At 35.6% G+C, this 27184-nt stretch overlaps 1 protein-coding gene across 21 annotated transcripts in view; it reads right to left on the bottom strand.

Annotated features, from left to right (window-relative positions):
• Nucleotides 1–26582, bottom strand: part of RIMS2 (regulating synaptic membrane exocytosis 2) — a 775594-nt gene extending 749012 nt beyond the window's left edge. For 13 of the 21 annotated variants that reach the window (XM_031947103.1, XM_031947099.1, XM_031947101.1 and 10 more), the window contains exon 1: nucleotides 26178–26581. In XM_031947103.1, the coding sequence (XP_031802963.1) occupies nucleotides 26178–26347 (170 nt within the window). In that variant the 5' untranslated portion in view covers nucleotides 26348–26581. Of the gene's footprint in view, nucleotides 1–26177 lie in introns of all 21 variants that reach the window. The other 8 variants (XM_031947102.1, XM_031947076.1, XM_031947077.1 and 5 more) reach the window with 2 other exon arrangements.
• Nucleotides 26583–27184: the final 602 nt, after the last annotated feature.

Here is a 27184-nt window from a genome sequence, read left to right as displayed (position 1 = left end):
TCTTTAAGGAAAAGGAAGAAAACCAGTGTCACCTGTTCATAGACTATGTGATAGTGAGAAAAGGTGAAGTGTAAGAAGACTGACTAAGGCAATAAAAAGTACCACAAATGTTCTACAAGCAAATCTATTTTCTTGTTTCCTCCCCCCACCACCTCCACTTAGTATGGCAGTGACTGCCATGCCCTCTCCCTAAACGAGAGAGAATCTAAAAGGCTGAGGGTTTTCTCTCTCCCATAGCACAGGAGCTCAGTGTATTCAAGAATCAGAGAGGATTAGATTGTAATCCCTCAAGAATATGTGTGAGATTGTTTTCCTATTCCTTTGTTAATTATTTTAATCCTAATTAACTATGTTACTTTTAAAATGTTGTTGTTGTCTGTGGTAACCTAAAAAGTGCAAACTGATTTTTTTTATGACGTTTAAGGGTCCCAACTGATCTGGGGCACTGGAGATAATTGGAACACACACACACTCACACACACACACACACACACACACATCACAATATATCTAGATATATTCTTTTTTCAAATACAACACCACAGAGTGAACACAGTCTTAAGGTGTTCTGAGCTATCATTTGTTTAACTCTGGGCATTATACTTCTTTCAATGAACACACACACACAGGTCACATTTTCTTGCCTTGCTTGTCAAACTTGGAGAGTTGGTATTCTATTAAAATCCAAGATTATTTTTCATAAGAATTGCTTTGCAGTAACACCTGACTATATTTCCCAATGCCCTTTCCACTAAAGAATGCTATTGTCAAGTGGATTATTGCATCAAAATTCTAGAATTGAAAGGAACATCAAAGGTCATCTAGTCTGACTCATTTTATTGTTGAGGAAACCTAGGGATATTAAGTGACTTGACTGAAGTCACATAAGTAATATACATCAGAGATTGAATTTGAATCCAGATCCTCTGATCCCAAAGTCTGTGCTTTCCTTCCTTAATTAGGTTACTGTTGGATCCAATGTATTGCCTTGGTACTTAATGTCATTCACACTAATCTAGTCAGCATGCCATATCTATCTTCATCCACATAAAGCTAAGAACACAACCATCTCATCAGTACAAAAGAGACCTTCCTCCTGACATCAATTCAATAATTAATACTCATTGAGCATGTGTGAGTACCAAAAGCCCTCCCTTCCCTTGAGTTTTTGGGGGGCTAAGACCACCCCATTCCCACTGGCTATTCTGGGAATGAGGTCCCTGCTTTCCCAGAATAGAAAATAATTTATCTATCACACCTTTCAAAAGCCTGGAACATAGTTTCTCCAGATGAGGTATTCTTGAAATAAATGTGGACAGCTAGGTTCTCTTTCATTGTCTCCTTTGTTAGTTACCCCAGGTTTAAATTCCCTATTAACAATTTTTTTAAATCATTCTCGACAAAAAGATCGTTGTCCCTGGTAGAAAAAGAAACAGAAACAAAATAACTGATTCATTCCACCTTCTCTGTCATACAGTATCATCTCAAATATATTTTGGTCAGCTAGGCAGTGGACAAGTATTTATTAAGTGATTCCTATACCTAGGCACTGGGCTAAGTGTTGGGTATACAAAGAAATGAAAAAACAGCCCCTGCCCTTGAAGAGCCCAAATTCTAATGGGGGAGACATCATGTAAATAACTAGGTACATATTAGATATATACAAATAGGAGCAGTCAGGTATTGCAGTGGATAAAGTGGAAGCCCTGGAGTCAGAAGGACATGTCAGATATTTTCTAGCTATGTAATCCTGGGGAAATAACTTCACCCTGATTTTGCCAAAAAAAAAAAAAAAAAAAAAATTTTAAAGATATATACACAAAGTAAGAAGGCACTAGCACTTGGGGGTGGGAAGGGGATAAGTAAAGGCTTCCTTAAAGAAGGTGGACTCTAAAGTAAATTGGAAGTTTGTTTTGAGATCAATTTTGTAGGAAACTTCTACAAGTAACCTGAGCTAGAGAAAAACAGATCAGAGCCACAGGACTTCATCAGCTGTGTCTAAAAGAAGGGAGACATCTACTTCTTCCTTTGTGTCTTTTATCTGTAAATTCTACTTATCAAAGAGGACTGTCCTCTTTGATTTCGGCAATGTTATCAAAGGGGTAATACCCCTTTGATTTTTTTTTAAGAACCCATCCATTTTTCCATTTTTCCTTTCACATTGCCTCCCTTCATAAGTCCCAAGAAATCCTTGATGAAGTGTTTGTCGTTAGTCTAAAAGAAATGGTCAAATGACCATCTCTTTTAATAACCTGTTGGCCTTTTTAATAAAATGATTAAATCCCACCCCCACCCCCAAAAAAAGAAGGTAGGCTTTGAGATGAATCTTGAAGGGACACAGGAAAACTAAAAAATGGAGGCATAGTTCTTTTAAGTCTTTCATTATTAACATCAGCAAAGCACACTACCTCTCATGGGAGGCAGCCTAGTATAATCTTTAGAGAGTCAACCATGGAGTTCCAGTTCTATCTTTAACATATATTATCTGCATGACAATTAGTCAACTCTCTATGACTAATCATTGCAAAACAGTTGACAATCTGCATTTGTAGAGGGATTTTCTTTACTAAGAACTCCTTACAATGATAAAAATCACTGGTCTGAATTTGGTTTGTTTTTTTTTTTTAATATGCATCATTGTTGGTGGAGTTGTGAACGAATCCAACCATTCTGGAGAGTAGTTTGGAACTATGCTCAAAAAGTTATCAAACTGTGCATACCCCTTGATCCAGCAGTGTTACTACTGGGCTTATATCCCAAAGAGATCATAAAGAAGGGAAAGGGACCTGTATGTGCACGAATGTTTGTGGCAGACCTTTTTGTAGTGGCTAGAAACTGGAAACTGAGTGGATGCCCATCAGTTGGAGAATGGCTGAATAAATTGTGGTATATGAATATTATGGAATATTGTTGTTCTGTAAGAAATGACCAACAGGATGATTTCGGAAAGGCCTGGAGAGACTTACACGAACTGATGCTGAGTGAAATGAGCAGGACCAGGAGATCATTATATATCTCAACAACAATACTATATGATGACCAGTTCTGATGGACCTGGCCATCCTCAGCAATGAGATCAACCAAATCATTTCCAATGGAGCAGTAATGAACTGAACCAGCTATGCCCAGAAAAAGAACTCTGGGTGATGACTAAAAACCATTGCATTGAATTCCCAATCCCTATATTTATGCCCACCTGCATTTTTGATTTCCTTCACAAGCTAATTGTACAATATTTCAGAGTCTGATTCTTTTTGTACAGCAAAATAACGGTTTGGTCATGTAAAAAAAAATATGCATCACTAGGTCATTGTGTGCTTTACCTTTCTAAGGCTATTATGTAAGGACTGGCCATTTTTTTGTGTTTGTCATCAGTTATATGCCTTCTGTTCTATCTCTTACACTTGCCCCTTTTAAAAGTAAGACTGTAAGTAAATTCTCTGTTTATTCACATCATCCTCTTCAGTCACCTCTTTACCTCTTCTTTAGTATCAACTATAAACCTAATTTCCTTAGGAGAGAGTCTCATAACTCCTGAGCTGGTTTCAATTTTAAAGTCTCAGGCCATGAGATATTCCCTTTCTCTGAACTTCGTTCTCCACTCTTTTAATGCCTCCCAGCAGTTATCTCCTTATTAATCACAAATTCTAAGGTGGCAAGATCATTCTCTCTCATCTTTACATCAACTGATTCCTCCTAAATAATCAGAATCAGCTTAGCAGTCTTCCTTCATCAGTGCCCCTACTTTCTGAAAGATGAAACATATACAGCTCTGAATGTACAAGAACCCCAACTCCCCAAATAATCATTGTAAATCCGAGACCAAGGTGTCAGTGGAAGGTTTGTAGATTATTATCCTCTTCCCTTCCTTCCCCCTACCTCCACTCCCACTGGCACTAAGTTACCATTCACATCTGGCAATGGAGCTGCCTTGAGATTCTGAAGATTGGGAAGCCATTATTCTAATGATAAGGCATTTTAAGGACTGACAGGAAAGTCGGAATGTGTCCAATTAAAGGTATACTGAGAGTTCTTAGTACCCCCAATGAATTAAGTAACAGATTGTTAGTTCCAAAAGTTTTCATGATACTAAAAATAACTTTCCTCTCTTCAGCACGGTTTTCACTTACCCAGATTCTGTTTTTATTCACCCAAACAAGATTCTGAGTTCCCATATCAATTGACTCAGATGCCCAACTAAGTTCAGTTTCAAGTCAAAATAGGAATTTCAGTAATTGCATGGGAAAATTCAGGGATAGGAGAAAAGAAAGGAAAATGAAAAGAATAAAGGATGGAAAATGAAGAGGGAAAAGTTTTCAGATATTAAAGCCCCAGAATTTGTAGTGCTGTACTAGTGTATATTAAGTACTGCAATAAGACCATCTTTGGTCACTGATTGTTTGTAGAACATGGAACACCCCTTGCTGCTACCTGCATGAGGAAAAAGTGCAGTGTAGGGGAAGACAATGAAGAGAAAAATGTTACACTGTAACAGAAGTTTGTCTGACTTGAAGCCACATTGTTGTTGTCTCTGATACAGTTTCAATCAGAGGTGAAAGCCATTGGAATCAGAGTCATGGATGAAGCAAGGCCTCAGCTGGAGAAGGTTTGAAGAAGAGAATGGAATGGACTGAGCTTCAGGGGCAGAGATAGAATATAAATTTGGGAAAGGAGAAATAAGGCTAGATTAAAGCAAGAGATTGTACTAGCAAATCTGTCCTTGGAAAGGTAGGGGGGAAAGAGGCAGAGTGTTTGACAATACACTGAAGATATGGAAACATATTATAAATTGGGAGACAGTTTGAGCCATGGCACGATGCGTGAATTCCCTGGGAAGCTGCAGATAATATTTCCTGCCACAAAATCTGGTGGCCAGATTGGAAACATGTGTTCCAAGACAATTCCTTGAGATTTTCTGTTGAAGTTTAAGAAAATGAATAAAACAGATGACTTTTTAATGTTCTTTTGGGGAAGAATCAAAAAATGACTTCCTTGTGCTAGTAAAATCACTCACTGAATTCAACCATCATTTATTAAATACCTACTATGTACAAAGAACTGTCCTAGATGGTAGAGATGGGAGACAAAATTAATAAAATCTTTGCCCTCAGGGAGTCTACATTCTATTTGGAGTTTATTAATATTACTGTGTATGTGTGTGTGTGTCTACCAAAAGAATTTGACCTAAAATTCCTTAGCACTGAATCAGTTACTTTTTTGGTCTCTCTTTTTATGTATTGTAGAGTTTTCTAACAGATAGGAATAGCTTTTATCAGTGGAGACAGGAAGTTGAAAAAAATGAGGTACAGCATGTATTTAAGGGTTTATTTCTTCTGCGTTCCTTTACATTGAAATATGCTTCCCAACTTTCAAAATTTTACAGGAAGAATAGTCGCCCCAAAAAACCTTAAAGCCATGAAATTATGGTTCATATCTAGGTTCATATTTGGGCTAATTTGTAACTTATCCAAGCAACCTTCTTTGACCATTAAAAAATTAACATAAAAATCTTATTAACAAATATTATGACCTTGTTTCATACAAAAGTTTATGGTGTGGAACTATATAAATGGAAACTATAATTTGTTTCTTTGCTTTGATTTCAGAAATAGTCTATGGAGAACTATAAGAAAATATTCCTTAATTTCTATTGCAGGCTCCAAATCAACAATATGTCCTCTAGAATTACATTTTTACTCTAAACATCTTTTAGATTTTCTGGAAGGTTATCTAAAATTAATTTATAGTGCTTTAAAGTTTCAGAACTTTGTATGTACATAAGCTTCACTACAGTGCTAGGAAGTACTATTATTTCATAACTGAAAAAATTGAGACAGATATTGACTTAAGTGACTTTCCCAAATATAGCTATTTAAGTGTTAAGCATGATTAAAATTCATATCTTTCAGACTTCTAAGTCCAGCACTTGATTAATTATGCTGCCCCCCTCTCTCTTTGTCTGTCTCTCTGTCTCTCTCTCTTTTTCTGTCTCTCTGTCTCTCTCTTTCTCTGTGTATGTGTGTGAGAGAGAAACAGGTTAATAGTTATATTTATATTATACATACAGAGAGATTTATAGAGTGAGAGATTCAGACAGAGATTTATGTATATATATGCACATATGCATATATAAACACACATATGTGTGTATTTATATATGTGGGTGAGTAGATAGAAAGATCATGATAAAAGGACTTGTTTTTTTCTGAAATATTCATATTTCTGGAATTTTATTGCTGTGAATACTCCTTTCATTAATGAAGATTTGCAACTTTTTCATGTCTTAGAAAATCATGCTTTCTGGAATTGACACAGTCATAATAATTGGTCATCTGGTCACCAACTCTGGTGATAAGCCTCTCTGGCTAGATAACCCTTGGTCACCAGCCTATAGTGAAAGTCTTTCCTGTTTGGTAGAATCTGCCAGCAATCAGGCTGTGCTGGCACAGACTGCAGTATCTTAGAGCCTCTTTCCTACCCTAGTGAAGCACTGAGAGGATTTTTGTGTAGGAGTTTGAAAAGTTAAGAGTCATAATAGTAAAGTAGAAAAAGCTAGGGATTTGATTTCTGAAGACTTGAGTTTAGGGGTCACCTCAATCACTGTGTGATCTTAAACAAGTCACTTAGCTGCTCTGGGAATGGCAAAATTGGTTTCCTGACAGTTAAATGAGGAAGTTAGGTTAGATGACCTCTAAAGCCTTTCCAACTATAAATCTATAAATTTTGGACAAAACCAACAGGAAATAATGAATAGAATGCTAATTTGGATTAGTGTTTTATAGAACTTATGGTCACTTGAAAGGGATTTGAATATGTTTCAGATACACGTTGCATGTTCCTGTTGTTCAGTTGTAATAGTTGTGTTTCACTCTTCATGATCCCATTTTTTTGTGTGTGTGTGACAAATATTGGGGTGATTTGACATTTCCTTCTTCGGTTTTTTTTGCAGATGAGGAAACTGAGGCAAACAGGGTTAAATGAATTGTCCAGGGTCACACAGCCAGTAACTCTTGAGGCCAGAATTTAACTTACAAAAATAAGTCTTCCTGATTATAAACTGGGTGCTCTATCCACTGTACTATCCAGCTGCAAATAGAATCTAAAACCTGAAATCTTTTTATTCTTTAATTGATTTCTTCCATTTTTTTGTGTATTGTTATTCTAGAAAGGCAAACTCTTTCATCCTATGAGTGGAGGCAGCTTTACATAATGGATAGAGTGTTGTATTTCAACTCCATTCAAATCTCATTTCTGACAAAATTAGTTGTGTGGTAAAGGACAAATCATTCAAATTCTATAAACTTCAGATTCTGTTTCCTCATCTGTGAAATGGGGCCAGTGATGTCTATAGTATTTAGCTCCTAGATTTGTTCTGAAGTGGCAGTAAGGCAATGAATGCAAAATCAGTCTGTAAGCTGTAAAGTTGTATTTAAATGTCTTCTCTCATGATGATGATGATGATGTAATATGACTATTAGGTATTCAGGTTCTAAGTATGATATGAGATAGACCTGAGAAAAGACCTATTTGATGACAGGTATCTTGCCCATAGAAATGTTCTTTACTCCTACCTAAGTTATTCTTTTAGGCTACATGACAAAGGAAATAATATTTTCTTTAGAAGGCCATTGTTCCACAATTCATAGAATAGGAAGTTCCATTTTCACAAAAGATGGTTGCTAATTCTATTGAAACTATTCTGTGCACAATATAAATAGACTTAACACAATGCCTGACATATAGGGACAGGGTTGAGGGCAAAAACCAGAGTGGTGGTTCCACTGGATTTCCCTCATGTGAAAACTCCCTCTACTAGTGAAAGTTTGCACCTTTTGTGCAAAGAAAAGTTGGGAAGTTATATAATTCTATAAAATGTTCCTGTCCTGAAAGACATATATCTAATGGGGAAGACATAATTTAATTGGGGAAGACAAAACTTTCACAAATGAGTCACTGAATATGTACTTGCTAAACTCTGTTGTCTAAGTGAAGTGGTTTTAAAAAAAAGGATTTATGAAGATGGGCTCTTTTGGAACTTTGAAGAATAGAGTCAACAAGCATTAAATAACTACTATCTGCCAGGTATTGTGTTGAGTGATGGAAATGAAACAAAAGCGGTAAGCATCAAAGTGTGAGGGCAGACCAGGAAGGAGATATAAAGAGCCGAGCATAACAGCAACAAATTCTAGATGACCAAATAACAGCATGGATCATAGAGTCACAGATTTCTAGTTGCCAGGGATCTTAAAAATTACTAAGTACAACTCCATAATTTTATAAATGTGAAAACTAATTCCCAGAGAGATTGTATGATCTGTCTAGGGTCATGGCGCTAATAAGTGTTTGGTACAGAATTTGATACAGGTCTTCCAGACTCCAAGGCCAATCACTTATGTAAGATTGAGTCATCTCATCTTAAGTCTCTGTTAGCATTTCTTGATGCTATTTCTCTTAGCATCTTCCCTAGTATGCTTCTACTTGGCCACTCTTTTAATTTCTTAGAAATTAAATCTAAATTCTAAAGAAATTAAATAGGTTATCCAGGGTGTTAACCTATATTTTAAGTTGTATCATACTACAAGTTGTCACTATACTGCAACTGAAAATCAGGGCCAATGGAGAGCTACTTTAAATCAAGATGATAACCTGGAGATTCCCAGTAATGGCTTGTCTGGACTTGGAAAACGATTATTTCTAAGAAATTTTTTTTCCTGTATCCTCTGCCTAGGCCTAAATCTACCTCACTTTAGAAGATATAAATAAACCAAGTTCTAAGTCTTAATTGTGAAATAGTTCTCTCACTCCCAGGTCACTGAGGATAGATTTGACCTCCTAGTTCAAGCTCAACAGTTAAGTCAAATAATAGCAAAGGAATTTAGTCTCTCTCTAATTGGTCATCTCTCTGGTAAGCTTAATTTTCAAGGTATATGCGGTGGTGGTGAGCAGAAATAAAGTGGGAAGGATGGAGGAGTAAGGGATCATGGACTTAAACTCTTACAGCCACAAAAATCACAATACTGTGTTTCCATATATCCCTGTTATTATCAAGTACTCAAATATGACGGCTAAACTAAATGAAAACTCTATCCCACCGCAATTTTCCCAAGATCTTCTTGTATCATTCATATCCTTTGAGTTCCTCTTTCTCACATTATCTCTCTTCAATTATAGGACATGACTTTAGCAGTCAAGGAAAATCCAGTGGATGATGATTTCTTTTACTAAGGCTCTGCTGTTAACTCCACAGATCAGTCAGAACAGAAAGTTGTGGTTAAGAATTCCAATGGCAAGCAAGTTGAAAAAGATTAATTTCAGCCATAGAGTAGGTAAATTTTCTCCCCAGTCAAACTCAGTCTTTAAGTCACATAATTAAAACCTTTAATTTTAAATAAAACTTCAACAGAGCCATTGTTGTAACAAATTTTTAAATAATTTTTAAAACTAAATGGCTACCTCTTGAGAAAGAAATGTGGCACTGTGGCAAGAGCTCCACACCAAGAATCAGAAAAGACTATTTTTGAATCAGTCAGAAAAATCTGAATAATATGGTCTCCATTCCCATAGTACACCCAATGAAAAAAAATGAGCAGATAAGAAGAATGAATAAGAAAAGAATATAGTGAAAAACCATGAAGATCTGAGAAAAACTGGGGAAATTAAAGTTACCAGAAGGGGAAGAGAACTTGAGAGGAACCAAGGGAAAGGACAGCAGCAGGAACCTTTTGGGAGCAACAGAAATATGGGAAGATCCTCAAAGCATAAAGATGATAGAGGAAGAAAGGGAAAGAAGGAAATAAAAACTCAGAAGCAAAAAAAAAAAAAAAATTGGTCAGATAACTGTAAGGAAAGAGAAGAAAATAATGACCCAGGAGAAACATTGATAAATACTATGTATTAGCATTTATTGGAAATGGAAAATTCATATGAATATGATTCTTGCAACATGATTTCTATACATTATCTCATTTTAACAACATAGCAATCCTGTGAAGACTATTATTATTTTCATTTTACAAAAGAGGGCAGAGGTATGATACAAGTAGATTCAATCAGATTCTGATTGTTAAATTTTTGGAAACTGGCAAATGCTCCAAATCAGGATTTGATTTATTATTTTGTTGATTTCTAGACTTAAAAAAAATGGAGAAATTTCATTAAGGCTGGCAAAACTTAAAATTGTCTTAACTATATGAAACAGGATTCAAATGAAAATCAATCTGACTTCAAGCCTCACTTCTCTATTATCTTTATTAATTTCATGACAGAAAAAAACAAGTTTTTTAAGGGCCTTATATGAAAAAGACAGTGCAATACAGGGAGTTTGGCATAGAGAAAAGAGTTGAGGGAATGGAGAGTAAAATGGAGGCCCTGAAATCAGGAAAAACTGAACTCAAGTCCTTTTTCTGGCATTTAATAGCTATACATGCAAGTCAGTAAACTTTGTCTCAAGGTTTCCTTATGTCTAAAATGGGATAAAGTAATCCTTATAGAACTATCTTCACATATATGGTGATTGTGTTGACAGTACTTTTCTAGTTAGGGTATATGGGGTGTTCAAGGAAGAATAGCAGCTCTGATGTTGGGACTTGCCAAGACCTTTTCAAGGCTGCTTATCTATTGTTGGTGTGCACTTGATTCTGCCAGCTCTTACCTGTGGCTTCAAAGAGCTATAACATGCACAGAGGCCACATTGTGGTAAACCATCATGGCAGAAAAGCTAAACAAGGTTAAGTGTAACCAAGGAGTCTCAAACTCATTAGTGAGTTTGGGGTGGGGGGTGGAAATCTTCCCCAATCATGTGAAGACTTCCCCCAGAAGAATGGGTAAGAACACTTTGTTTCAATGACCATAAAGGTGACTAAAGCAAGTACTATACAATGTATTAAGTTCAATCAGATAACCAAGATGTTAAAGTCATCCACCGCATCCCAAGCCATCTCCAGTTTTCATGATTTTTGTCTTGCTACTGGACTCTAATGACCAGAAGAAAGAATGAGGCAAAAAGCTTCAAGAAACTTTGCCTCACTAAAATCCAATTTACGCATTAGTCAAAAGGCATATCCCGGTGATATCATTTTGGTCCTCATTGAGAACAAAGAACAACAACCAACTAACCAACCAACTTTTCCAGCTATTATTAATTAGGTTTGCATCCACAATGGTACAGTGGATAAAGCTGTACCCAGAGTTCAAGTCCAGTCTCAGATGTTTAATAGACTTTTGATTGTAGGTAAGTCATTTAATCTGTCTGCCTCAGTTTTATCCTACATAAAATGAGAGTAATGATGGCACCTACTTCCCAGAGTTGTAATGAGGATAAAAATAGATGATATTTGTAAAGCCCTTTGAAAATCCCAAAGTACTACCTAAGTGCTACTTATTATCATCATTATTATAACTATAGTTATAATGATTATAATTATCATTTACAAATCACATGGAAAGTCAGTATCTTTTAAACATTAATCATAACTTGTGATGATTTTGACCTAAGGAAATTAGGTTTCAACAGACAACTTTTAATTAAATAATGAACAAATAGAAACTAAATGCCTAGTCTAAAAACTCAAATGAAGCAAGTCTCCAAAAATATTTTCAGACAGGAAATATAGCTCAAAAACCCAAAGTATCTTGTTTTCTAGGTAAACAGTTTTTCACTGCTTTTAGGAGAAAAGATGTCATTTTCTATATGTTAGTAGCACTGATAGTCAAGATCGAGAACATAAAAGCAACAAAACACCATCCAAAGTCTGCCCAGTGAAAAAAATGAGAAGCAAAAGCTATTTTGGGGCCATTCAAAAATAATTAGCACTCACTTGGTTTATATTAAACTTTAATTGCTACAATGAAACAAAATGCAAAATTAAGAAGGGCAAACAAAAATTTTGCAATTACAATTTCAATAAAAATGTTTATAATAATTTATTGATAGTAGTTATGACACTTTTATGTCCTTAAGTTTATATTTTTTCTTGATAATGCTTAATAATAATAAATTATAGCTAGCATTTGCACAGTGCCTTAAGAGTATGCAAAGTACTCTCTGTTGTGTCATGTCATATGATCACTTTATTAACTAAAATGTAAGTTCTTTCCTATGATCACTTTCACTAAAATGTAAGTTCTTTGATAGCAGAAATTTTTTTTTAATTGTGTTTGTCTCCAGAACCTAGTTCAGGGCCTAGCACAATGTAGAGGCTTAATAAATATTTATTGACTTACTGATTGACTAAATTATAGGATCACAGATCTAGAACAATTTGAAAAAGCCTTCAGAGTTTTCTTCTAACCTATCCTTTTCAGGGAAGGATACTGCAGCTGAAAGAGACTACATAACTTGCCCAGAGTCATACAAGCAATAAATGAGATCTGAGGTTTGAAAGCAGGTTTACTGGCTCCTATTCCAAATAAAGCATAATGCTCTCAAACTCCAAGGAAATCCTTCATTTTACTGCCATTGTTGCTAGTATATGCTAGTTTTCTTTTTTCTTAATCTCTAAAAATATTTTTTCTACTTTGTATTGGAGATAGTTTGCTTCTCCCCACACATTATTTTCCTATTAGGTCAATTGAGCAAACTGGAAAGACAGATAATCAATTGAGATATAATTAAATTTTCATTTATAAAAATTCTTAGAGTATTAAGTATCTCCAAATCCTAAACATAGTATTCCCAAAAAAATTTTAAATTTAATTTTAGGTTGAATTTCACAAGTACAAAGGGAAATAGATAATTGATAGGATATACAATTTGGTAAATAACACAAAAAAAGGCTCTCACTGGCTTGTAACTTTTTTGAAATTTTAATTCCAACAGTAATTTATATGACAAATTTATTAAATAAAAAAGAAATAAGGAACATGATCAATAATTAACATTAGAGTTTTGCAATTTGCAAAGTATTTTACTCACAGCAATCAGATCAGGTATCAGGTAAAATGATAAAGGTATAATTATCCCTATTTTCCAGATAAGGAGGGAATTCAAGCCCAGTTCCCATAATTTAAAAGTCCAATCTTTTACCCACCAGACAGCTAAGTAGCACAGTTAGAGTTAGAAAAATCTGAGTTCAAATCCAACCTCAGACATGAGAGAAATGATTATTTCTCCCTCATATTAATAATCAATTATTGAATTATGACAAGGATTTTTTTTCAGAAACCAATAGGCTGCTAAATCTCCAAGGGATAGATCCTGTTAATGATGAGAGCGGATTAACTTTCTTAATAATCTTGTTCAGACTCTACTCAGAAAGCCCATTGTGTTCTACTCAGGTTTGGATGGTGGGTAAATTCTTTAATTAGATTGCTCATGGCTGAACAATCTAGAAGTACATCCTTTAGCCATTCATTAGAGTGGTTCCATTTCTCACTGTAATATTCATCCTCCTTATTAACTGTTAACTAATAAGAGTTGACTGCCATCCTCTGGAATACCCACTCTTCTAGAGACATATAAACTAGAGCCCATTATTATGAGGGGTCTTTGACATTCTAGAGTGCCACTGACATAAATGCTAGCATTATTTAAAAAAAAAAAAGAATTACACCAACTATATGTCTCAAATTTTTAAACATCACAAACACTTTCTCACTGACACTGGGTAAGTCACTTAATTTTTGTCTGCTACAGTTTGTAGCATGTGTAAAATAGAGATTAAAAATAGCACCTTCCTCCCAGAATTGCTGTGAAGATCAAATAAATAATATTTATAAGGTGCTTAGCACAATGCCCAGCATGCAGTAAGCACTTGAAAAAAAAATTCCTCTTCCTCATGCTATTTTCACCAAAAAAAAAAGTCCACTTTTATTACTACTCAATTTAACTTTTGCAGGTATATCATTTGAAATGTAATAAGATTTTTTTAAAGAAATATAATAAATTGGGAAATAAACTAACAAATAAACAAATAAATAAGGAAACCTTGAGGTCATTGACAATCCCAGAACACCAAAGTCAGAACCAACCTCAAGTACAATACAATGCTACTTGCACTGGAATGCCCACTATCTCAAAGCCTCTGTTTGAAGATTCCCAGTAAAGGGACTCCATTATAGAAAGAGGAAGCCTGGTTCACCTTGGGATAATTCTAATTATTGAGAAGATTTTCCTTACTCAAGACTAAATTAACTTCTTTGTCAAGTTCTACTTAGGGTCCTAGTTCTGCCCTCTGAGGACTAAGAGAAAAAGCATAATCCCTCAGCCCTTCAGATACTTGAAGATTAGCAATGGAATTGAATGCAATTACATTTCCAATTCCAAAACATAAAGAAAAAAATTTTTACTGTATGATATAGGAGAAAAAAAGTTAAACAACTGACCAGTAATTGAGGATCTTCAATATAATCAAACAACAATGGCAATATCTTCTGCTGGTATAATTGACCTGGGTCACCATAGTCTTTTTGTGTTTACACAGATTTTCTTTAAAACTCATAAGAAATAATTCAGCTATTAATGAGCAATAGAATATTATGGATAAATGACTCAATACGTTATATTAATAAATGTTATGCAGACAAGATCTATCATTACCCAATAATTCTTGTTAGAAGTCATTTTGTATTTTTTATTAACTCTTTAAAAATCCTAAAGTGAATCCCCAAACCTAAATTCCTTCTGGGAGTGAACCTGTACAAAAATTGCACTGAAACAATTAAAATTCTTAGTAGTTATATTTCATAATTACACTAATCTAGTCAGTGCCTCTTCTAAAAGAAGATATATCTTTTTTATATCTAATACTCAGGTAAATAATCAACCCCTCAACAAGACAAATATGTTAAGTTCTATAACATGACAGAAAATGTTATTTTTCTAATAATTAGGTAATGTATAATAAAGCTGTCATTGCCTGTGTGGAACATGGTTTCAAATGAATGAATGAATCATATTTTCAATGAGAGACAGCTTAGCATAGTGGAAAGAGGACAAAGCTAGTAGTCAGAAGGTCTGTGTTCTAGTCCTAATTAATTTGGCCTCCTATTAGCTGCATGGCTTTGCATAAATCCCTTCTCTGATCCACATCTCATAGTTAAGTTTTTCATCTGGAAAATGATCTATAAGGTCCATTTTCATAATATGAGTCTATCATTAACCAAATTAACAAAATCACAGTGAATTACAGAATTCATGCTCATTAAATGTGCTTTTGGTCATCTGAATATATCTGGCTGCTCTGTCATATAATACTGAAGTAATCTAGAATTTCTGGCATGGTCATCTGACTTAGTGAAGGAAGTTCTTGAGGGATTTTAAGCATCATCTACAAAAACAAAGTTTTTAAGAAAAAGTCTCTTTAATTGCCCTTCATGATTTTATCCATAGTCATTTTCTGTTCTGTTATGCCCTCTCTCTCTCTCAGGTTGCATTAAATAAACTCCTATTATTACTAATTTATTATTTATTAGTTATACAGACTAACATTCAAGGAAGTACTTAATAACTTATTACTTAGTGAAAAAAAGTTAGAACAACCAATCCAGAATAGATAGTATAAAGTATAAAAATAGTAGAAATAATAGATAGTCATACAAGTGGCATAAAAGTTTCTTATCAAGAAGTCCTAAATAAAAATCTATCCTTCTCATTTTAGTTACTATCGATAAATAACAAGCAATGAAGCATGGAATCAAAGAGGAGAGGAATGGAGTGAAAACTGATGATATAAGAAAAACCTGACAAGTTTGACTTAGCTGTGATTGTGTGAAAGCAAAGGCAAACTTCAAGACCTTTCTAAACAGGACATTGAAACACTGGAGTATGTCTTAGAGCACAAGTTCTTAGAGCTTGATGAGAACTCAGAAGCCATTAGTCCACATTCTCCTGGACAAGAACTCCCTGTACAGCAAATCTCTGAAATTTGTCCATCAAGAACTTCAAAGAGGGAGAATTGGTTCATAGAATTTAGAATTATAAAGGCTCTTAGAGATCTTAGAATCTAATTCCCTCATTTTATGGAGAGAAAACTAAAGATTAAATGGGATAGATGAATTGCCAAGGTCACAAAGGTAAGAATTATTGGAAGCTGGCCATTAACCTCAGTCCTCTGACTTAGAGTTGAAAGAAACTTCATAGGCTCAACTTGTTCAAACCATTCGTGAATAGAAATCATATCTATACTATCCTAACAAGCAGTCATCAATCACTTGAAGATCTCTAGTGAAGAAAAATTAATAGCTTTCTAAAGCAGCTCATACACTTTCAAATCTTTTTAGGTGATAAATGTATAATTTATTACCAACTTTTCTTAATTTTCATCATAAAGCAATACTGAATGTTTAAATGTCAATAATGAATGTTTAGAACTGTAGCAATAGGAATGTTACTGCAATATTCCTGTCCTTGGGATCACTGCATTGTATTGTCTTCCTGGAAAGGACATTAACACATGGGAGTGGTCAAAGAATACATAATTTCCCAGCTGGAAGAGAACTCAGAGGCCATTACTCCACTCTCTACCTGGACAATAATTCTTTCTATGGTCAGAGATATCATTAACCATTGTTCATTCATCCACCAAGAAGCCAAGAAAACAGAAATCTACTATATCCTAAGGCAACTTATTCCATTTTGGAATACCTCTAATTATTATAAAAATTTTCCTAACAATAGATCAGAGGATAGTGGTCAAGCTGATCAGATGAAAGAACTAAGAGTGTTTAGCCTGGAAAATACATGACTGGGTAAAAGAGGAGACATTAGAGAACATGATAGCCTCAAGTACTTGAAGGACTGTCATGTATAAGATATATGTACTTATCTGCTTGACCCCTAGAAGGAAGGTCTGGGAGCATCAGACTTGAGCTCAATATAAAAGATATATTCTTAACAATCAGAGCAATACAGGTGAAAGGCAATTGGTTATGTTCATGAAAGCTCCCCAAGAGGAGACTGGATGGCCACTAATCAAAAATGTTGCTGAGGTGATACCTGCCTGTGTAATCTAAGAGTCAGGGTCACCTTCAGAATCACTTTCAGAAAAGTTGGAAGTCAAATCACTTGACAGACAATTGTATAAAATATAAGAAAAGAAATTTTTAGGAGCTGACTTGTTAAATAGGGAAGTTGAAATGGTCCCAGGTTTTCAGAAATGGAATACCTCTAATTAGTCCATAAGTTTGTTTAATATTCCTTTCAGGAATTTTTTCTCTTCCTTTTCTACTGCAACCACTTATTGCCTTATAACAACGTTTCTCACCTTTATTGCCAAATCCAGTGACTTTCTCTGTTATCTACAATCTTTTCTACCACTCTGCATTTACCACTAATGATCACTTATTCCATCTTTATACTTTCTTTTTTCCTTAATTTCCAGGGTGCTGCACTTTCCTGGTTTTCTTCCTAGTTTTCTAATGATTCCTTATTAATTTCCTTTTCCTCTTCCATATTTCATCTGCTAAGTGAAAGTATATTTCCAGATTTTCTCCCCAATCATCTCTCTACACTCTTCTTTTAAATTAAAGCTTTTTATTTTCAAAACACATGTATGTATAATTTTTAACATTCACCCTTGCAAAACCTTGTGTTCCAATTTTTTTATGTCCCTTCCCTCTACCCTCTTCCCTAGAGGGCAAGCAATCCAATATATGTTAAACATGTGCAATTTTTCTATACAAATTTCCACAAATATCATGTTGCACAAGAAAAATCAGATCAAAAAAGAAAAAAATGAGAAAGGAAACAAAATGCAAGCAAAAGAAAACAAAAAGAGTGAAAATACTATGTTATAATCTTCACTCAGTTCCCACAGTCCTCTCTCTGGATACAGATGGCTCTCTTCATCACATGACCATTGGAGCTGGCCTGAATCATCTCATTGTTGAAGAAAGCCATATCCATCAAAATTGATTGTTATAAAATCTTGCTATTGCCATATCTAATGATCTTCTGGTTCTCATTTCACTTATCATAAGTTCATATATGTCTCTCCAGGTCTCTCTGAAAACATGCTGCTAATCATTTCTTAAAGAACAATAATATTCTATAATATTCATATACCATAAATTAGCCATTTTCCAAGTAATGGGTATCCTCTCAATTTCCTGCCACTACAAAAGAGGCTGCAACAAACACTTTTACATTATATGTCCCTTTCTCTCCTTTATGATCTCTTTGAGATACGAGCCCAGTAGAAACACTGCTGGATTAAAGGATATGTACATATGTACAGTTTGATAGCCCTTTGGGCATAGTTCCAAATTGCTCTACAGAATGATTAAATCAGTTCACAACTCCACAAACAATGTATTAATGTCTCCGTTTTCCAAAACCCCTCCAATATTTGTCATTATCTTTTCCTATCATCTTAGCCAATTAGAGAGGTGTGTAGTAGTACCTCAAAGTTGTCTTAATTTTCATTTCTCTGATCAATAGTGATTTAGAGCACCTTTTCATATGACTATAAATGGCTTTAATTTCTTCATCCAAAAATTGTCTATTCATATCCTTTGACCATTTATCAACTGGAGAATGGCTTGAATTCTTATAAATGTGAGTCAATTCTCTATATATTTTAGAAATCAGGCCTTTATCAGAACCCTTGAATGTAAAATTTTTCCCAGTTTATTGCTTCCCTTCTCATTTTGTCTGTATTGGTTTTGTTTGTACAAAACCTTTTTAACTTAATTACACTCTCTACCTTAACAATATGTCACTCTTATAGCTTCAATTATCATCACATCTATACAGTTGATGCCCAAATGTATGTCTTCACCTCTGACCTCTCCAATGGGTCCCAGTCTGAAATTTCCAACTGTTTGATGAGTATTTATACCTAGATATCCCACAGATACCTCCAATTTTAGAAGAACTCATTAACTATCTATAAAAATCTTGTTCTTGTTGAGCCCATATTTCTGTTTTAATACCATTATTCTTTTAATCATAGATCATACTTGTATATTAGAAAGATGGCTTTGGTAGTGGTACCTGACTGGGTGCCAGTTCTTCTGGGAAACTTTCCTGACTCATTTCCCACCCCTTCTTCTATATGCAGTCTCTTCCCCCTCAAATTACTTTGAATTTACTTTTTTCTGACCACACTAAATCCCCCTAGTAAAATGTAATCTCCTAAGAAAAGAAACTCTTAATTTTTTTGCTTGTTTATTTTAATTGCCTAGCACATAGCAAGCCTTTAATGAATATTTGTTGAAATGAATTGAAATGGTATGAAAAGTAAACTGAAAAGGGGAAAGAATAAAAGTAGAAGGATCAGCTAAAAGTTATTATAATAATACAGAGGAGATATAATCAATGCACAAACTAGTTAAAGTTTGAGGGGGAAAGAGGACAGACACAGGAAATATTTTGGACTTTGGAGCAACCTGATTTAGGAATAGATTGCTAGTAGATAATAAGGAAGAAGAATGAAATGATTCAGAATTTTAAGTTGTGGTGGATCAGCCATTTCTTGAAGTAGGTCTTAATACTCTCTGTCTGCTTACGATTGACTATGAGAGATTTGAGAGCCTGCTCCATGCTGTGTGTGACTGAAGGGCTTGTACTGTGTGATGACATAAAGTTCTTTAATTGGTTGCCTATGCAGAAAAGCTGATGACTCAAAGAACTACAAAAGGAACATTTTCTCCCTTTGCTTGCTTTTCTGATTGAAAAGGGTGGGGACTATTTTGAGCTGAACCTGTAAGTTGGCAGGGAGGGGGCAGCTGCCCTGTCTCCCACTTATTCTCAATACAGCTATAAGCACATGGCTGTCTGCCTTTCTGGTATACATTCATTTCTAATGTTAGGCAAACATAAAGGCAGTCTACAATGAACATATCTGGGACTGGCGATGTCCTTGTGAGTTCCAAAAGGTCTGAATCCCTTTGGAAACCTGGAAGATGGCAGCTACACCATCCATCAGAGTGGCAATGGCTTATGGCAGAAGATATTCCTATATTTAGGAGCAGAAAAACACACCAAGGACAGATGGATGAGGAAAAGCAGTCACCCAAGGAAGGAGATAGTTTCAGGAACATGAGATTTCATAGTGTAGAGGAGGGTATAAAATACTATCCCCAACAAGAACTGCATAAGAACTGTGAAGAAAGAACTTCCTAATCCTAAAGCTGTTACCCTTTGTCATACATATTCTCTACCCATATGCTTCACTACCATTATAAAGTTTGAGCCCGCTTTTCCTATTGATGCTATGTGTATTTGTAGAAGAGTGAGCCTTAGGTTTTAGAGATGAATGTTCTTGCTGTCGTTTGAATAAATGTCTTTGATTCTTAAAAGCTTGAATCTATCTAACACACTGGTTAGGTTTCAGGGTGTATAGCCTTAGAGAATAAAACCCCAAATGTTTACCCCTAAAATCATGGAAGTAAGTAGTCATGCTCTGGAGGACCCCAACCCACAAGTCAAAAGTACAAACAAAAGTACAAATAGCACCAAATGGGATGTTACTTTGATAATTACAGAAACTGAAAGTTGGAAAGGACCCCAAAGACTACCCAATTTAACCCATACGAGAATAAGATATCACTATATAAAGCTAACAAGTAAAACAAATGATCTTAGAACTTTCACTTGAAAATCTCCAATGATTAGGAACTCATTGCCTCCAAGGTAGTATCATTATCCTTAGATACCAAGCCCAAATTGGCTTTTGGAAAACCTCCATGCATTGCTCCCATTTCTGATCTCTGGAGCAAAAAGAGAAAGTCTATTCCCATTTCACTGTAACAATCCTTTAAAAATTTAAATAGAGCTATCATGCCCCACCCACACAAACACAGGAAAATCTTCTCTTCTCCAAAATAAACATCTTTAGTTCCTTTTGCCACTCCTCATATGACATGAACTCCATATCTTTCACTGGCTGATAAGCCTATACTGAACTTTTCTCTAGTTGATAAGCCATCTTCCTCTTTTTTTGGGGGGGAGGGAAGAGTTGCTAGGTGGCACAATGGATAGTGTGCTAGGCCTGGCATCAGAAAGACCCTTCTTCCCAAATTCAAGTCTGGCTTCAAACATTTACTAACTATATGACCCTGGGAAAGTCACTTAGCCTTGTTTGCCTCAGTTTCCCCATCTGTAAAATGAGCTGAAGAAGGAAATGGCAAATCACTGCAGTATTTTCATCAAGAAAATCTCAAATGGCATCATAAACATTTGGACATGACTGAAAATGACTCAAAAACAACAATCATCCTTTCTTCTAGTTATACATTTCCCTTTTTATTTCAAATCTGACATGCAATGCTTTTATTGCCAAAATTGATATGTCCACACATATATATTAAATATGTACAATATGCAAAATATTGTAGTAGGTACCAGAAATACAAAAACAAAATTGACCTCAAGGAGCTATATTGTCCTATGAATTTTTCAGAACTTTATTTCTTCTAAGTGCTAAGTTAAAATTTTATTAATTATACAATATAGTATAAAATTCTCTCAAGAGACACTGCCTCGGTTAAAAAAAAAAAAGAATACAATAAATGAGACAGTTGTGAAGAGAAGGGTATTCTCTTCAGGTAGAAAGATATCATTTCCCAAAATTGGCTTATCCTTTACAAAAATATATGCTTATCTTTGTGAAGACATGCTATTAGTCCTCCTATTTATAGGAGAAAAGAAAGACACTGTGCAGAATTTATTAATTAGATCCTTCTTCATAAGATAAAATAACTTCAGGGTTACATTTTAAGTTTAAAAAACAAACACCAATATAGTTTTGGCTTAGAAGTGGAAAGTAAAAACAGTCTAAAAATTTATGTTTCATTCCAAAACTCTTGTCATACATTTTCATGATTAAATGGCATACATTTCCTGTCAGATTAAGCCCTTAAAAAAACTTTTTACAGTCATTTTTCCATACATTGAATGCCTATATATCTAACTGGTTTCATCATTCTATCATAATAATTTGTGCTGGATTGATTATTAAATTCCCTTACTGAAATACCAAACTAATTCTTCAGAATATTTAAACAAAAATTGAAAAATAATAAAACCAATAAAGATACATGTGAAAGAAATTTTGAAAATTAATCCTTTACATTTTATGGACTATTATAACACATATGATAGATGGGAGGGGGGAGAGTAAATGTTCCCAAAGTTCAGAAAACCTGAAATTCAGACATTAACATATTGGCTCTATGTGACCCTAGGCAAGTGTATTAATCTCTGAGTGGACCCAGCAGCTCTCTAAGAATAAGTTCCACAGCAATTGGTGATCTTAATCGGCAGAAATAGTTTCCTTATGATTTTCCTACATTAGTGAAATAATAGATCTGAACACACATGTAAAAATAACTAGATTGATATTTGCTAAAGGAATTAATACACTGCCTATTAATTTCTGTATATTTTCCTTTCTAATAGGATCTCTGACAATATTAAAGCAAGTAAGAAAATAGACATTTATAGAGTGAATGATTCCATTCATTAAAAAAGAATCATAATAATATGCCAACTACAGGAATTCCAAGAAGTGAAAAATCAAATTAGATCTAGATAAAAGAAGATGTGAAATTTTTTTTTGAAAAGTTTATAAGTCCTTGGCAAATGGCATTATTATGGTATAGAAATCTTTCTTTAAAATGTGAGTCCTGAATTAGATACTCAGGGAAATAGGAAGAATGATATGTAATTCTTGATTATTAAAACTAATGAGGAAAAGTATAAAAGAAGTTTACAGATTATCTACAAATTTTAGTCAAAAGAATCAATGTCTTAGAATGTTGTTGTTTTTTTTTAAACCAAAGCTGGCAAAAAATAGCAGAACAGATCATCTGAATTTTGTTTCCTCTTTCTGGTCCTCTCCACCTACTTGGTAGAGATGCCAACCCCCCCCAAAAAAAACTGCAGTAGTAAAAAGGAAAAGCAAGGGGTCTATTAACTGGATAACTGGATAAGTAGTATCTAGTGAAAAAAATTACTAGGGCTTTGTCCATAAATAATAACATTTTACAGTGTTAGTAAGCACCTTTAAGGACTCTCTTTGCTATTCCTACTAATGGCCAACTTTATTAAGTTCGATTTTTAAATTTCTAAGCTAAAATAAAAGGTTAAAACCTTTAACCTGTAATATTTATGTTTCTTCTTTTTCCTTTTATACAATTTAAAATAAAATATATTTTAAGTCTTTGAAATAATCAAATACTTTGTTACTTAAATATTTATGTCTTTGTGTTAAGATCTCTATAATAATAAACCCATTTCACATATTTACTACCTATCTGGCTTTAAATGAGTCACTTAACTTCCTCAGCCTCAGTTTCCTCATCTGTAAAATAGGTCTTAGACTACTAAGGTCCCTTCAAACTTTATATCCTATTAATCTAAATCTATGATTTATAAATTCTGAAACTCTGGATAGTCAATTGTCAATCTGTAGTAAATTCGGAATTATAAGTCACAAAAATGATGCAGCTGAGATATATATATATATATGTGTTTACATATGAATGTGTGTATGTGCACACACATATACATATACAAACATACATTATAAATATATATTTTAAGAAACTGAATAAGGCATTTATCAGGACACTTTCATAAATTTTATGAACATATATCAGCATAAGCCAGGCTAGTCTTTATCAGAAACTATGCAAATATAATGTTAATATTTACTGAACAAATATTGCATTGTTTGCTTACTGCACAAGTTTAGCTACAGATGTACTATATACACACAGACCTACCTGGAAAAGGCTTACCATAATTGTACATTTTGCTTATAAATTTTGAGCAGTGTCACAAGCTATTGCCCATAAGTTTGGCTGCAAGTCTATGTAATTACAGTAAAAGGGAAAACAATTTTCAAATTTGATTTTATTCCAATCTTTTTAAAGCATTAGGTATAGCATTTTACTCCAATTTTCCTTAAAAAGTTACTCCAAAATTCCTAAAACCTTTTGGAATCATGTAATAACCATTTTAAAACTTTATAATAATAAAGGTAGAAATATATTTGTCAATCTCTCAATTCATGCTATTGGAAGCAAGTATAGCTCATATTATTACATTTCTCTCAAATATGTTTTAACTGAAATTTTGATAAATTTGAATATGTCTATTATCATTAAACTACTGTATTTTGATTAAATATGTAATTACACAATAAAATAAAGCTTCATGTTAATGAAAATATAACATCACATTACATCAAAGTACGTAAATTATAGCAACACAATTTCTCTTATTTAAGAGCAGTTTAGTAAAACTCAAGCACCGCATTAATTATTTAATTTACTGTAAGTAACAATTACAGAAAATATCATTTCAATTTCCTACAGGTAAAAATTTTCAAGAATTTGGCAAAAAATTTGTTTTGAGGTATACATAAGAGGCTTTTAGAAAATAAAGTCTTATTGTCCATTAAATGAAATAAATTATTTAAATGAGTTAATTTTTTCATGCCACAGTCACTAATAAAACAAATAAATTGCCAAACAAGCATTAAATACAGATATTGCTCTCCAAGACCAAATATTTTTAAGTAGCATGTATACAGGGTTCAGAATATTATGGATAATTGGTTATTTTAAAGGAGCAGTGTCTTTCTGGAAGTATTTCAAGTATCTCATGAAAATGTACTCCACACGATAAACTATTTTAAGTAGTAGTTTTATTTAAAATATGAAATATAATAAAAACTAATACATATTATGTGTTTACACAAATGAATGCTTTATTTATAGATTAAGAAAGGCTACTGAACACAAAGACTTTTTATTTTTAATCCTCTAAGTTATTACAGGTCAGCATAGTAGTTTCATCACACTGAAACATTCTTCTTTGGGTGCTTCTGTGGTGTGTAAGGAGTAAGCATAGAATATGGACAAGTTTCATTTGATAGCACTGCAAAAGGCATTCATTTCCTCAATGCTGACATGTAAGATGTCTTAAATTTTATGTAAATATCATACTCCAAGCTCTTCAAGGAAAATGAAACAATCTAAAAACGAAGTAGTGTTTTTTTTTTTTTTTTTAAGGTGATATGTCTTCTTCACAATCTCCGTCACACTGCACTTCTAAGGAATCACATAACCATAAAACATTTAAAGGGAACTTGACCAAACAAATCTCTGATCAACACTGACAGACAGCGGAAACAGTTTCAAAGCAATGGATACACAACCCCGTCTGGACAGTTCCCTGGTGCTGAAGTTACAGAACTGCTAAACCGCGTCTAAAATGTGGCTCTCGCTATTGCTTCTGTCTCCAGTCTAAGGAAATTCCAGTCCCCTAGATTATTCATAGGAATAACAGAACTTCACATGGCAGAAAGCACCCAAAAGTGTAGTAGGGGTGGGGACTATCCGTCCTTCTGGATTAAACAGATTTAGTAGTTACAAACAGGAAGAGCAGCTGAGTGCAGGGGTGTTGAAATACGCTGAGGGGGAGGGGTTGGAAGATGGCGCCGGTTGCACACCCACCCAAAGCCAGGGCTAAGCCTAGGCCCCTAGAATACGTATCCGCCCTTTTGCTCACTTCCACACACATCCCAGTCAGTTCTGCACTTGCAAACACGTTCAGGGACAGAATTGCATTCAAGGAGAAAGTCGAACCGGAGGCCTCTAACCCGTCACATCTGAAGCACCGGCTCAGCCCTCTTTTGCACCAGCACCAGTGAGAAGAGCACCTGTGCACGGCCATATTGGATTCCTTGCCCCAGTCATTGCCTCCAAGAGGGGGGTGGAGGGGAAAGGGTGAAGGGACGCAGAGAATCCTCAATTCAGCACCAGCACCGCCGGAACACACACCCCACCCCCCTCCCCAGAGCAAACCTAAAACGAGGGAAAACCGGAAGGCATTCGGAAAATAAAATTGCCCAAAATAAAACTCCCATTCTTCCCTTCACCAGCAGCACCCTTAACATCAGCACCGTCCCTCTCTGAACACCGTTCCACACCCCCCCACCCTCCTCCACCAGCGCACAGACACACGGAAAACACCCGAGGCGATAAAACACCAAACAACCTCCTCAAAAACGCACCCGACAGCGGGACTGAGAGAAAAATAACAAGGGAAGGGGAATGACCCAGAGACAACAGGGTTCTGTCTAGACCGGGGGGGGGGGGGGGGGGGGGAGGAGAAGAGGGAAGGGGGGAAGAGTAAAGAGGGGGAAGGGAAAGAGGGATGGAGGAAGGAGGGAGGGCACGGGAGGGAGGGAGAGAAAGAGAACCGGACATGGAGCCGTGGTCCTTACTTGAGCACCGATTGCTCCTTTTCCTCTTCTTTCTTCTGCCTGTCCATGACTGCTAGAATAATTTTCCTCTCCTCCTCGGTGAGGTGGCTGAGGTCGGGCATCTCGGGCTGCATAGGCTGCTGAGGAGGAGGAGGAACAGGGCCGCCCCGGGGCCCGACAGGAGCCGACATGTTTGGTGGAGCTGAACAACACTATAGGAAATACTGTAGCAACTGAAGTGGCGGCGGCGGCGGCAATAGCAGCGGTATCGGCGGTGGCGGCAGCAGCAGCAGCAGCAGTAGTGGTGGCAGGGGCGGCGGCGGCCACCAGCGCTGGGAGAAATACATACAAATCAATACCCTTTCAATCAACGGCAACACCCCCCTCCCCCAATAAATAAATAGCGGGGGGGGGAGGGGAGGAGAGTATGAGAGTTGGGGGGAGGGGATAGGAGAGAGAAAGGAGAGGTTGTGGAGTGAGGAGTTTAGGTTTCTTTTCTTCTTTCCGAAGGGAAGGGGAAGGGGTGGAGAGAAGGAAGATATAGGGGGAGAGAGAGAGAGAGAGAGAGAGAGAGAGGAGAGAAATTGGAAAGTGAGTGGGGGGGGGGGGGGGGAGGCTAAAGAGCAAAGAGATCTAGAGAGTGTGACAAGTGCCAAGGGAGGGTGGAACGAGGAAGGTGGAAGGGACGGTTGAGGGGTGGGGTAACTGGGAGTGTGAGAGTGAGGAAGCCAGACAGCTGTGTGGAGTAAGTGTATGTTTGCCGGTGTGTGTGTGAATTGGGGGAGTTAGGGGAGCTGCTTGAAAGGTAAGGGTGGGTGGAGTATGTTTAGAAAGGATGAGCACGCGTGTGCCTTAAGAGTGTTAGAAAACTGAATTATGAGTGCTGGTTTGGGGTGGAAATCCGAAAGCTGGAAAGTGAGTGTAGGTGCGCGCGCGTTGACTGTGCGGAGCTGAGGGAGCTAGGATGATAGAAGCTTAAGATGAAAATCTTGATTAAATAAGTGGGGATTCTAAAAGTCCCGTGAACT

Source organism: Sarcophilus harrisii, chromosome 1 (genome assembly GCF_902635505.1).
Source record: "Sarcophilus harrisii chromosome 1, mSarHar1.11, whole genome shotgun sequence".
NCBI classification, from domain to species: domain Eukaryota; kingdom Metazoa; phylum Chordata; class Mammalia; order Dasyuromorphia; family Dasyuridae; genus Sarcophilus; species Sarcophilus harrisii.
Note: the sequence above shows the minus strand (reverse complement) of the source record. Positions and strands in the feature narration are given on the sequence as shown.